The sequence below is a fragment of the Zingiber officinale genome, chromosome 7B (assembly GCF_018446385.1).
Source record: "Zingiber officinale cultivar Zhangliang chromosome 7B, Zo_v1.1, whole genome shotgun sequence".
Classification (NCBI taxonomy): Eukaryota; Viridiplantae; Streptophyta; class Magnoliopsida; order Zingiberales; family Zingiberaceae; genus Zingiber; species Zingiber officinale.
Window position 1 is genome coordinate 64,877,447 of NC_055999.1, and position 14,707 is coordinate 64,892,153.

Here is a 14,707-nt window from a genome sequence, read left to right on the forward strand (position 1 = left end):
GAAGAAGGGTTATAAAATCAAAGGTATCAAACACTTATTTTAATTCCAATTCCCATTTACCAAACACCAAGAATGAAAATGAAATATATTTCATTCTCATTCCAGCCTCCTAAATCCACCTATCAAACACCCTTAATTTTTTTTAGCCGGGATAAATTATAATTCTTGGATCCATCCTTATTAATAGGGATGAATATTTTAGAGATAAAAGTGTATACAAATTGTACTTGGATACCTACTACCTAATAAGCCAATCAAGAGTGAAGACCATCTATATTTATGATTAATCGGACAAAATTTAGATACCTAGTTTTACAAATAATAAAATTATTTTTATTATCTTTTTTTTTTTTGTCAAAAAGAGTTTTTTAATATTCAAATAATACTTAGTATATTTTCTATCGTAAAAAATACCGTTATTTTAAAATACAATTACTCTAATTGATTTAAAAATATTATATATAGAGCATTGTTATCAATTTGAATAAAATTATTTAAATTCAGTAAAAATAATTTTGAAATTATTATAGCAATTACATAGCTAATATCGTAATTAAAAAAATATTTTTGATAAATTTAAATAATTTTTTACTAAATTGATAATCAACAATAGTTTTAATTTTATTAAATTTTAAAAAATATTAAACTTATTTATTTTTACGTGTTATTGCAGGATTTATAATGCAAATTTATTGTACTACTGGGGGATGAATATAAGAATTTCGAAAATATCAGGGTGCTAAAGTGAAATCTACTTAGTTTTACTCTACGGCCTACTCGCTCTCTCTTTCTTCCCCACCACACACTCAACCACCGTCACCGACCGCCTTCGTCATCGCGTCTCGAAGGAGGTGCGGATGAGGGCGAGCGAGGCGAGCGTCGAGCCCTAGAGATCTGGATCTACCATGTCGGCCTGCGCCGGACTGGGCAGTCCTCTGCGGAACCGCCCCGCTATGATGCGCCTCCGGAGCTCCCGTCACGCCCTCCTGCCGGCCGCGCTGCGTGGCTGCGGCGCCCCTCGAATCCGCTGCGTCCTCGATCACGTCGCCGCTCGGATCGCTGCCTCTCCTCCCCCGATTGGGACCGTCCTGGCCGCGGGAAACGCGATAGCCGCCGCGGCCGAGGCCGCTGGCGGTACCGGGGCGGCGCACGCAGCGGTGGGGTCAACGCTCGCGCAGGTAGCCGTGACAGCCGTCGCCATCGCGTCCGGCGCGTGCCTCTCCACCAAGGTCGATTTCTTGTGGCCGAGGGTGGAACAGCGACCCGGTGCGGTTCCCTTTCTCCCATCTTTTGGTTTGCCTAGTTACTCTTTTTGATCTCGGTGTTGTTGTGGAAATGGGATTACTTCCTTGCTCTCTAGTTCGATATTCCACTCTATTGGTTATGGAGTGCCATTGAGCTTGAGAATTCAAATGCCCATTCGTGTATTTACAAGAATGGGACTGAAATTGGAGAAGCACAATCTGACGAAAATCAACTGATAAAGGATGAGAGTGTTTAATTTGGTTGGCTTAATACCATGGTTCATATTAATATGACAAAGGATTGATGCACATTGGTTCTATACCTACAATTTCATAGCAATATACAGTCATTTATTGATATTTCTGTTCTGCTCAAGCTTTTTAATATTATCACTCTAACCCAATACACCTATATTGTTATTGTCCATGCTTAGACCAGAATAAACACTATTGAAATGGGGTGAAATTCATTCTTATCAAAAAAATGGAATAATCAGTTGGGAGAGGGGCATCCTCTTGGTATATAGAGACTAAACTGCTACATTCTTCTTTGTGGACCTATGGAAATGGAAAATCCTAGCTTCAACCTCCTCCATAAACTACTGCATCGGTCCTTGTGGGATTGTTGGTTTGGAACATCCTAGGTCCAGCATGTCCCCTCATGGCCATCATGACTTAGAGGCATGATTTTGACTCTAAAACGATGCTGAAGTGAGAGCATATTTTGTACTAAAATGACTAGTTACTTGGGAGGGGCACACCCTCTCAATTATAGACTTCAAGGACAGCCATGATTGTTTATTCGAGACTATGGACGTGGACCATCCTAGCTTCAACATGTACCAAATCAAGGGAAGCCATCCTTGAATATTTGAGAGTATGGGTGTGGACCATCCTATCTTCAACATGAACCAAACTTAAAATCTGAATCATTGAGAGGTTTTGACCTAAATTCCTTTATCAGAACCAATTGTTTCAAATTTCAATCGATTAATTGGTCTTTCTGTTTCGGATTTTCTAGTCTGAGATGTTGAGTGAGACCAGTGGAAGAAGAGAAACCTATCATTTGTCATTTTCTAAACTCTAAAAGAAACTTGAATGTAATAAATTAGCATTTGGAAGGACATATAGTATATGCTCTAACAAATATCTATACTGGTTTGTTTTAGTTAACTACAGCTTTAAAGACCCCAGTCACTACTTTTTTGATAAATTTGAAGTTTAATACAGATAAAGAAATAGTTTTTTCTTCTATTGAGTGGTATTGATAAGTGTATTTGAAATATCTTAACCATAAGATGCAAAGAAAACTGATAATTGTGTTGGACATGAAATCATTGCATTACAGACTGTGCAAACCTGGGACTAGTTTTCACACTTTCATCAGCAATATGTTCTAATATCTCTTTTGGAATTTACCAATGTAAACATCTTGATGTTCTATGGTACTGCTAGGTCCTAGCACATGTGATGCAACAATCTTGAAAATTAAAAGCGTTGTTAGAGTTCCTGGCATGACCTGAAATTAAGAAGCATTGCACATTATTTGTTTCAAAAAGTAGTTAATAAATTTTCTGGTCGTGAAACGAATACAAATTAATTTCGTATCTAATTATGAAGCATGAAACCCTGTTGTCTGTAATGGTATTTTCTTTTTCCCCTTTTACACACTGCCGGATTTCCTAATTCTATTCTTTGATGCAGATTCTCAAATACTAGAAGGAGTAGATGTAACAGAATACCCAATCTTTAAAGAAATAAAGGTTTTCTGTCTGAGCTTCTAGTACATTTGTTATCTAGATTCTTCATAATTTTCCTTTGTTTGTTTCTCCAGGTGCAGAAAGCTATTGCATTTGCTAGCAAAGCACATTTAACTCAATTTAGGAAAACAGGAGAGCCTTATGTTACGCATTGCATTCATACCGGAAAGATTTTAGCCGCTTTAGTCCCAATGGGCGGAGACAGGGTATATAGATTCCTTTGATGGCTCTAGTCATGCTTAGTCTCTACATCAAGGATCTATACTTATTTTAGATGTGCAATTGTCATTGGTTCTTTCTTTTGTCTGTACTGATTAATAGTGAATCTATTGCAGGCAGTAAACACAGTTGTAGCTGGCATACTACACGATGTAATTGATGACACACTAGAAAACTTCAGGACTATTGAGGGAGAGTTTGGTGATGATGTGGCACATTTGGTTGCTGGTGTTTCAAAACTAAGCTATATAAACCAGGCATGCCACTATATCATTGATTTTTTTTTAAGAAAATGTAAATATTTGTCACGTTTTACATTATATTTTATACATACCCCTTGGACACTGATGGCATTAAATGCAGGAGAACTTGCTAAAATGTACATGACTATTAATATCACTTTTCAAGTGCTGAAAAGATATTTCAAAGTTTGTTTTGAATATTGATACAAAAATAGAAGTGCTGAATTGAGAAAGTAGTGAAGTTAAGCTCGATGACTATTGATTTAATTAATTGTATTTATGATATCTATTTGTTGAAGAAAAGTTTAAAAATGTCATTTCCAACATTTGTGCAATGCAACTAATCTTATACTGCACAATAACCCATATGACTTTTAATGGGAATAAAATGTAGGCAATTTTGCACTACCTAACCAAAAGGTTAGAGTTGCATATCAACATGGTGATTTGATGGTTTGACTGTATTTCAAAATGGTCAAAGAAGTTTATGTGGTGTGTGTTATTTGTCTATTCAATCTGAGGCAAGTGATTGTATTAGGCAAAACTTCTTAGGATTACTTCTTAGAGTGAAATAAAAAAGCACGAGTCCAGACAGGTACACCAGTTATGGGGTTATTTTGCCTTCATAGCCTCTGAAACCTTTCAAATAACACTGGTAGGGTTTTTCTTACACGAGCTTAAGGCTTCAGTAACATACCATTAAGTGTTTCACATCCCCATGTATGTACATCGCCTTTGGAAAGGTGAAAAAAATCAAAAGAAGACCATCTGCCGGGGCAGACTTTTTGTTAGCCACCTTGGATAAAACTAAAGTTGTAAACCTTGCTGCCACATGTTTTCACATGTTAGATGTTTAACAAACTTATATAAAGAAACATGAATCTGTGATGTGTCTACTCGACCTTGGCTAGAACTGATAAGCCTCATTCATATGCTCATTAAATTTCAATTATATATTTTCCATGCATTAATATAATCGATTGGGCTTGAATATCGTGTCAATGAACTTCTTTGTTGATTTTTTTCTTCTTTTGATGGTTAAATTGGAGGTCATGAATTTCCTTCGATTTAAAATAGAGAGAAAATCCATAAAATACCATCCAAACTTTATGATACCATTTATTTTATTTTTAGAATTTAGATATAATTAAGATACATTCTGGATTTTCTCTGCATACTCCGTTTATTCCCCAGGAGAGTTCAGACTGCGTTCAAATTAGAATGTATGCTAGAGTGACTGAGTGAGTAGGTGCACCACATCTGTTTACATTATAATGAACAATACTAACTTGAAAATCCTTAAACTGAGCCATGGATTTTTTGTAAATATGTTCTTCAAGTTGACCATGGTGGTATCTAATTTGTATATTCAGCGGTGCCTTGTAGTGTGAAGCAGAAATTAAGTTGATCCATCTTGAGCAAATAAATTATGTTGGTATTTAATACCTATACACATGCATGTACAATCATTTTTGACACTTGTTGGACTGTGGTATTTAAAAACTGATGTAGCTACAACCTATGTTACTTTGTTATCTTGGCTAGGGAACCTGAACTTATTGTATCTAGCAACAATTTGGCCTGTTATGATTCTAACACCAATTTAAGTACACCCGTCTCGTTCAGGAGTTGCCCTTCCTGGATCCTGTGTTGCAGAGATTTTTTTTTTTTTTTACTTCTTGCTTATTATCAGCATCTGTGCTGTGCAGCTGCTGCGAAGACATCGACGTGAAAGCATAAATCAAAATACCCTTAGTTCTGAAGAGGTGACGTATGCTTGTCTCCTACATATGCATTCTTTTGCCTAGGGAATATGAAGTTTTAAGTTCTGGAATTCTACTTAATCTTCATCATGGAAGATGGTTTTTGTGTTTTGTAATGTATTGCATTTATTAGTACCACAAACTATTTTCAATCTGAAATATTATACATTTTAAGATAGTCTTCTTTCTGAAAATTTGGGTACCATGCACATTGGGTTGTTTTCTATTCCATGAATATACAGGTAGATTCTCTTTGAACATTGTATTTAGTTCTATTGTAAAAATGACATAGAAACTCAAGCGTTCCTATTAACTTGAGGATGTTTTTTTCTTATGTCACTTTGTTCTAGATGCTTGTTCAAACCTCAAAAGATGAAGGTTTAGATAAACTGGCTTATTTCGGATTAGTTTCCATAGGAGTTTCCTAGTCTTATTTATAATTTATATTTCCACTATACTTGCATTCTTGTTTTATTTTGAGAAGCTAAATTTTCTAGTGTACACGAAGACACAATTTTACCTATTTTTTCTTAATTCTTTGCCTTTGTATCATGGCAACTAGCAAGTTGCTATACTCTAAGGTTGTATTTCTCAGGAGTGATGGATAATGGGGTCAAAAGAAATGTCCTTAGGGAAAGAAAGTCAGTGGTAGAGCTGTGGTAGAGTGATTTCTACATCTTGTTCCTTGAAGGGGAAAGAAACATGTATAATTTTCTTCACATTGTATCCTTGGAGGGAAAGAAAGGGCAAGGAAGTTATCTTAGCGATTTCACTTTTCAAAAACATAAAAGAATACAAAAATATACTAAATTAAGTATTGATAAATATTTTATATTATTTCTTTTAAAACTACTTGTCATAGTTGGTTATGGTCACTTCCCACCCAATTTGAACAGAAGCCAGATAGGGAAAATGAAGAGAGAAAAAAATTCTCTTCTCTTCCTCCCCTTCTTTCCAAAGAAATATAGGAAAACCCTTCTCTTACCCCACTTTCCTGATCCTTTCTTTCTTTCCCCAAGTCTTTCCACTGTAAGAAACACACCATGATTTTCAGTGTAAAGGAATGCTCTATCTTTTACAATCTTTATGTTGCATTGCTCTATTTCTAATTAATTTTAGTAGGAAATGTACTTGGAATCTTGGACTAGGCAACTCTAGTAGTGAAGGAAGAGCTTGCACAAGTATCCACACGGCCATGTGCACATGCATATGCACACAATAATCATAAAAAAATAATAAGAAATATATATAATAATCCATTGTTATTGTAGTATTGTACGATGCATTTCTTGATGCTATGATTGTGATCTTTAACTTGACATTTGAAATACATGTCAACCTACATTGTTTAGCCTATTGATCTCTTTGATATATTACAAAGTTGTTTAGCATCTTAACCTATCTTGCAGGCGAATAACCTACGTGTTATGCTTTTGGGAATGGTTGATGATCCACGTGTTGTCCTCATCAAGTTGGCAGATCGTTTGCATAACATGCGAACAATGTAGGTTTTTTACTAGACATTGTTCTTAAATTTTGTTCCAAATGCTTCTTGTGCTAACATGTTAATGGTTCCTTTTCACTTCACTTCTTTGTCCTCTTTTGTGGACATGGTAGGCCAATGGAGCTATCAATTAGAATATTTCTACCGTGTATGGCTCAATTTAGTTTTCATATTGTAAGATGGGATAAATTGCATGGTAGCTTGAGTTCCACTCTCCCTGGATGTGTATCACTTTGTGCCATATGTCTTTGTTGCCCATACACATTTTGGCCATTGTGGGGAGAAGGGAGGATGTTTTATTAGTCAAATGAACATGGGATTCATTGAGTGCACTTACTTGCCATGCATGCTAAAAAAAGGGCAGGTGCACGAAGCTCCTGCCATGCGGGGTCTCGGGGAAGGATTATTAGCCATGCATGCTGAATACGCATAATCCATTCTTCTAGATATGAAGGAACTATTCTTGCTGATAGATCAATTTTATTCATTGGCCGAGGTAAATAATTTTATAGAACAGATTTCTCCTCTTACACCTTGTAGAATTTTCAACATTGCAAAATTTGTGATGTTGAAGTCTATTTTCTCTCGTTCTGGCTTATGCCATGTATTCAAGTCTTTGTCATGTCATAAACATCTGGTCAAAGTCAATTCGTCTAGAGGAATTTGGAATCATGTTTGATTCTTTTTTGTCCCAGATATCTCAAGCAATACTCGTTATTGTACTCAAGTTTTTCAGTTTTTGTTGATTCTTTCAGCTATGCTTTGTCAACGCCCAAAGCTCAAGCAGTTGCCCAAGAGACATTGGCAGTTTGGTGTTCTCTTGCATCTAGATTAGGTGTTTGGGCTTTAAAAGCTGAACTGGAGGATTTATGCTTTGCAGTCCTTCAGGTCTGTTATTTATTTTTATTAATATGCATTTTGGAATCGCGAAGTATTCAAAAAGGGATTGCTGAGTTGATAAATCTCCCAACTGCACATAATTACGATAGTTTTGTCTCAATTTTCACACTTTATATTTTTGTTTGTGTACTCAAAGCATTCATGCTTTCTTTTACTTGGAATCCCATGTGTTTAAAACCAACTATTACTGGAATCCAACATAAAACACCCCTAATTCCTGTGCAACTGTTGCTGGAATCCAATACAAAAACAAAGTTTTCTCTTCTTGTCGTGCCAACTATATGTGGAACTGCCAAGACAATAATATGAGCCAGACAATATGAAGTATAATGACATGCTAGTATGTCCAGGGCAAGTCATGTACATACAAGTAACATAAAATAACAAGAAGACTCACAATTCCTGTAAGATAAAAATTGAGCACCCTGGAAAGAATCAACTTGTTCTCTACCAATCTTCAGAGTAGACTAAATATGGTAACATGTTTTTTCCTTCTATTATTTAAAGAGTTTCATATCAAATTAAATCTCTTCTGTGCTGGAAGTGATTTTTGTGGCTAATTGTGGTGAGATACACCATGATGTGATTTTGTAATCTCAAATTTACTTCTTACATAATTCAGTAGGTATTCTAAATGGCTTAATGTTATAATACCCTATCTTAATCTTGTGCAGCCACAAACATTCAGGATGATACGAGCTGAGCTTGCCTCAATGTGGGCTCCAGGTAATAAAGTTCGACAGTTACGGAAACTCTCTACAAAGGCCGACCTTCTTCCCCACTCAAAAGATGACTGCACAATATTACCTGAAAACTGGCCTGTTGAAACCAATGAAGGAGAAAATATGAAGGTAAGTATGAAACTATGGATTACAGGAATTAATAAGTTCTGGATGTGATGCTTCTGACAAACAACTTGAAACTTCAAAGCGAAGTTGTAGATGTACAATATGTGGGGCCATATGTACCAACTAGACACTATTGTATAGAGTTTTGATGTTAAAATAATCTAGCTATCTGACTTTGCATGTTCTATTAATATTTTTTTTTCCTTTTGATACTTTTGTTCACTAGAAACTTTGGTCGTCCTATGTAATTTGCACTAATATTTGATAAGTGCATTTTTGTAAAGTATTTTACTACAAAAAATGAAGTCAAACATTGTAAGTTTCTTGAAGCACACATAGTATACTTTTAGGTCTTCTACAGCCATTTTTCTTCACAGTAAATTCTAACTTACATTAACAGTTAGTGTTGTACCTACAGGATCTTCTACAAGCTGTCCTGCCTTTCGATCTATTGCTGGACAGGAGAAAGCGCGCTAACTTTCTTAATAATCTGAGGAAATTATCAGAATCACCTGATGGGATAACCAAGGGTATCAGTGACTCTGTTATTGCTTTATCATCTTTAGCAGTTTGTGAGGAAGCACTTGAAAGAGAGTTGCATATATCCACCTCGTAAGATTTGTTTCTGTTATAGTATGACTAACTGGTTTGTGTTTTCTGATGTATTTAATTATTTCGTCCATTCAAATTTATGCATGGATTTTGTCATATCCTAGTGCATTATCTAACTAGATAGTAACATTCTTTACTGCTCAGCTACATACCAGGAATGGAGGTATCTTTATCTAGTCGGCTCAAAAGCTTGTATAGTGTCTATTCCAAGGTACATCCATGTCTGATTATAGATCTTGAGTAAGCACATTTTCTTTCTTTTCCTTTGTAAAAAATTCCTCTACAAGTGTGCATGTGACCTTTTTGATGCATTGTATAACTTTTCTTATTCCTCCAGTATTTTTCTTGATTTCTATCAGTTATCTTCATAGTTTAGTATTATAAGGATGAAGAATTGGAAATGACCAATCTATGGATGTACATGGATGTATTTTGATAGACATACAATAAGTTGGTGAAGCTGTGTTCTTTATAAGATTTATCCTACCTCAGATAGTTCAGAGAGTGTATAGTTAAAACATTGAGCCTTGCGTCCCAACTATAATTGGAGTAATTTATTCCTTAAGTTTCTTGGAATGCTGCCAAGCAATTTTTATACAATAACAAAATAAGATCACTTATTACCTTCCATGTACGCTATTTCTGATAGTGTTTCCAACAAATATTTGACCAAATAAATCATTATGCTCTGTAATGCTTGTCTCAGGACAACTATCGTTTTTACATGTTAGTTTCTCCACTCCATGTGCATGCCAAAATCAAAATGGATTTGACATGTCAACACTTCTATTTAACTGTAACCAATTAATTCCAACCATTACTTTTTCTAGTCAAGTTTCCTGTTATAAATTAGTTATCATTTTTCTTTTTCCTATTTTCAAAAAGATGAGACGGAAAGGTGTTGGCATCAAGCAAATCTATGATGCTCGTGCACTAAGGGTAATTGTCGGAGATCAAAATGGGAAGCTGCATGGACCTGCTGTCAAGAACTGCTACTACCTTCTTGAAATCGTACATAAGTAAGTTATAAAATTACTTGCCTGCTAAACCATCTATGTTATTTTGTATTGTATCAAGCACTTGAAAATTTATATGAAAAGTGTGAGTTCTGGTACTCACTAATTCATATATAGCTAATATGAACTCCCACTCTTCTCCAAGATCATTATCTAATGTTTCCTTTTTTCATTTTTAGTCTTCATTTGTTACTTTGCTGTCTTGATAACTTTTTCATGAGTCTTATTAAGTCATCATTTTTTAAAAATGTTATTGGACATGTTTAAATTTGTTTAAATAGATTTTCACATTCTAGTAACTGTTGGACATGGTTTATTGATAACTTTTTAAATCTTCCACCTTCCTACAGGCTCTGGACTCCAATTGATGGTGAATTTGATGACTATATTATCAATCCTAAGCCTAGTGGTTATCAGGTAAATTTTGTTAAATTTATATCTTAATGTTAGATTTAGTTAATCAACTGCAATTCTGCATAGTACTTCTCAACAAGCTTTAAAAATTACATTGAGCAGTCCATTCTTCTAGATGTGAACTTCTATTGATAAAATCATTATATTATACAGTCATATCTTATAGGTTTTTATATAGATAAATTGCACAGTTCTGACCCCTGAGGTATTTAATAGTTGATGCTCATTTCTGCGAATGATAATGATACAACAGATACCTCCATTATTCTCTGGAGTGTATGTCCATGGCTCATTTATATTTGATTTAACTTGCATGTAGGATTTGTTTGACATTGATTTTGGGTAGTTAACTAAGTGAATAAGAGGTTTCATGAAAGCTGAATGCAATAAAATAATCAAACGTTTTCTTAAAAAATCCAGATTGTACCTTTCTCAATCTTACACATTTTTTATTTAAATTCCTTTTAGTCTCTTCATACAGCTGTGCAAGGTCCTGATAACACACCTTTGGAGGTTCAAATTAGAACACAGGTATAACTCATTCATATGTACATTATTAACAACATTTTGTTAAAATTGATAATTTGCTATAATTTTGACACTTCCTATTTTCCCAAGTAGCGAATGCATGAACATGCAGAATTTGGACTTGCTGCTCATTGGTTATACAAGGAGAACAAGGTGGACCACATCAATACTAGTGATTCCGCTGCTACTCTCTCTCCCTATCAAACAAACATTTCAGAGCATGAAGTGTATGCTCAAGATGAGAGTTCCTGGAAGTACAGTGCTATTAAAACCGGCCATCCTGTCCTAAGGGTAGAGGGGAGTCAACTTCTTGCAGCTGTGGTTGTCAAGTACAGTGTCTCCTTTTTTTATCTTGAGTTTCTATTTGTACATTCTTTCACTTCTAACGCTATCATGTGACATGTCTATTCCAGCATAGATAATGATGGAAGAGAGCTACTTATTGCTGTGAGCTTTCTTGAAGCTTCTGAAGCTGTAGCTGACAGACGAAGTTCTTCTCAAATGAACCGCTGGGAAATTTTTGCAAAGCTTTATAAAAAGGTTAGGTTTGTGGTATTTTTTCCCTTATCTTTGTCCTGAATTTGGAAAAGATAGGACGTACACTATCAGTGTGCATAGGTATCACAAAATCTGACCTTGTATGGTGCTAGTCACAGAAAAATAGTTATCTATCCTTTTTATTCAATTCAGAAAAAAACTTCCTAAGTGGAAAACATAAATTGTTAATGCAGTTTGTCAATTTGGTTTAATTTTTAACTTAAAATTATCTTTAGTAAAGTTGGTTTTTGGTGTGACGTTATTTGTTTTGAAAGTTCATTGTTATTTTCTTCTTTAAAACTCAACGTTTTGTAGGTTTCTGAGCAATGGTGGTTTGCACCAGGACATGGTGACTGGTGCACATGCCTTGAGAAGTATACATTATGCCGAGATGGGATATTTCATAAGGTGAAACTCACATAAACTTACTTTTATTTAGCATCATGAATCTAGACAAAGAATACAAGAATGATCAAGTCATGTGAGTTCGTGAAGATCAATAGTTTGCCCCTGGACTATGGTGTAGTGGTTAGGCCCTCCAAGCAGTTAATCAATAATTTTAGATTTGAAGCCCAGCTGCAGCGCACACTGTAGGTATATTTCTCTAGTGGGATGACAAACCTAAGAAATCTGACCACTTGGATGGGTCTTTGCGAGTGCTTTCCAATTTATCCATGTGGTTGGTGGGAAATTTCCGTGGGCCAAATCTCTCACCTTCAAAATTAGTTGATTCGAAGAGCTGAATATCTGAATTATCTAAAAAAAGAGAAGTGAAGATCAATAGTTCAGTTCTGCTCTATCTTTCTCTAACACATGCCTCATATTTGATTTTTAGTGCATTAGACTCCAACACAGCAATTGAATTTTGCTTTGCAGTAATTAGAAAGAACGAAAACTCAATTTCTCTAACTGATCGATGCATTAAAATTTCTTTGGCATTCTAGAAATCTTGATTCTATAATTGCAATGACCTTTTCAAATTCAGACTATCTAAACTTTCTTTAGCTAGCTTTGCCTTCACTGTTAATGCTTCCTGAAATATGAGAAAGGACCAATTATTTCTCTTCCATGACAAATTCACAATATGAGGATGAAAATACATCTGTAATAAGCTAACATCTGCCTAACTGTAGAACTTGTTTTCCTTCTGCAGCAAGATCAGTTCCAGCGTCTATTACCTACTTATATCCAAATAATAGATTTAATGGAGCAAGAGGAAGCTGAGTACTGGATGGTTGTTTCTGCTCTATTCGAGGGAAAAGAGCTTGTCGCCGTTCCATCTGTTTCCAACTTTGACAAATCTACTTTCAATTCTAGTACCTCTGCTCTTCTCGACGATGAGGTCACCAATAAGGTTAGTAAATATCAACTAGATATTGAAATCTATATAGAATGTGTAGTAGCTTCACATCAGTTTTTGTGTCTTGTAATGCTTTTTTGTTTTAAAAAAAAAAGTAAAATTGTCATGTCTAGATGGGGAACCTCTTCATGTAGAGTAATTTTTTTTATGTCTAGCCAGCATCAGTCAATTTTGTCAATGAATTCGAAAAGGGCTACAACATTTCCACTATGTCCCCTCTACTCTAAGGAAGAAGAGAAAAGAGAAGACAGCTAGGGTCAGGAGGAAGAAGCGAAAGGGAGATGAGAAAATGGAGATAAGATAAATAACGAAAACATCCCCTTAATTTTGTTGTTCTCTACAATTACAAGGTTAAACTAGTCTTTTCAAACACTTCCACTCTTCCTAACCTTCCTACCACTTTTGGACGGAACCAAATGAGGAAAAACTCAAAATTACTCCCTTCATCTTCCTGTGCTATCTCTTCTAAAGTAGGCATGCAATCTTTGATCCTTTACTCTTATCCTCTACTTTGGCTTCATTTGTCTCAAGTAAACACGACCTTGCGATTACGTCACATAGTTTCTCCTATCACACTGTGCTCACTTGGTTTATTATCAATGAAGGTTCATTTTCTTCGTGCGATGCTTCAATGGGAAGAACAAGTGTTGAATCAAGCAGCTTTGCGGGAGAAGAACCGTCGATCTAGCTTGTACAGTGAATCAAACCACACAGGTCTTGGCGAAGTTGCGATTATACGCTGGCCGCATGGTGAGATAATGAGAATGAAATCTGGTAGCACTGCTGCTGATGCAGCTAGAAGGATAGGCCTGGACGGGAAGCTCGTGCGGGTGAATGGACAGCTCGTGTTGCCTCATACCCAGCTGAAGGATGGCGATATTATTGAAGTGAGAATGTAAGTATTAGTACGATGTCAAAATTTCCCTCTAAATGAAGGTCACATTGTATCCTCATTCGTCCAAATCATTCAGTAAACTAGATTAGCAAATATTAAGCTCTTGTACAAATTTGATATTGGAGGAAACAAAAGTTGTAAATACTGATAAAGCAATCAATATAAGCTGGTTCAGATGTGGATGCTGCCATTTGTATAAACATCACTAGTTGTTTGTAGCAAGTCGGATTCCAACTATTCTTGCTACTTGTAAGTAAACGAAAGGAATTAGGGTGCATTCGATACTGTCGAATGGGGCTAGAATGAAATGCAAAAGAGAATGGCTCATTCTTTTTTATTTATTTATTTGGTTGTAGAAAATGATGATTCATTTTATGCTTGATAAGTTTCATCAGTTGACCGATTATTTTATCTAACTTCTCAATTTGTTTGGCTTGCTCAGCCTAACTCGACCAGTTTTCTTTATTGGCATTTGATTGATCTATATTACTCTTTCAATTGCTCATTTTATTTCTCTATGTTAGTGGTCCGTTTGACCTAAGGAATTCATTTGATTTATTTAATAGAGATTGAGTGAAAATTTTGCTCTGGGCAGAAGCATTACTATATTTACGATGAAATTTTTAGATTTCTTTAATAATAGATTTATGAAAAGTTTTTGGAATGTTAGTTATACTCACAGATGATGAAGAGATTCCAAAGACCACATGATATGAATGTTTTAGAAGCTTTTTCAGAAAAAAAAAAAGTTATGAAAGTCTTTAAATACTCGTATTTCTGAAAAACAGGTCTCGGATTTTAAATTCTGATGATTTTTTTATTATTTTTTTTCAATGTTGTGAATTTTTAAGAAGTTATTGATGAA

At 35.3% G+C, this 14,707-nt stretch overlaps 1 protein-coding gene across 2 annotated transcripts; it reads left to right on the forward strand.

Annotated features, from left to right (window-relative positions):
- The first annotated feature begins 773 nt into the window (after nt 1–773).
- Nucleotides 774–14,042, forward strand: LOC122005907. 2 transcript variants are annotated; one of them, XM_042561154.1, is made up of 18 exons: nt 776–1,266; nt 2,949–3,007; nt 3,079–3,210; nt 3,340–3,480; nt 5,175–5,231; nt 6,638–6,732; nt 7,488–7,620; nt 8,307–8,483; nt 8,899–9,092; nt 9,237–9,303; nt 9,978–10,111; nt 10,459–10,525; nt 10,991–11,053; nt 11,144–11,379; nt 11,464–11,590; nt 11,903–11,995; nt 12,741–12,941; nt 13,553–14,042. In XM_042561154.1, the coding sequence occupies exons 1-18, from the start codon at nt 906–908 to the stop codon at nt 13,844–13,846; spliced, it is 2,631 nt and encodes an 876-aa protein (XP_042417088.1). In that variant the 5' UTR covers nt 776–905; the 3' UTR covers nt 13,847–14,042. The 2 variants fall into 2 exon arrangements, with proteins under 2 accessions (XP_042417089.1, XP_042417088.1); XM_042561155.1 differs by lacking the exon at nt 12,741–12,941 and having other exon boundaries at nt 774–1,266.
- The last annotated feature ends 665 nt before the right edge of the window (nt 14,043–14,707 follow it).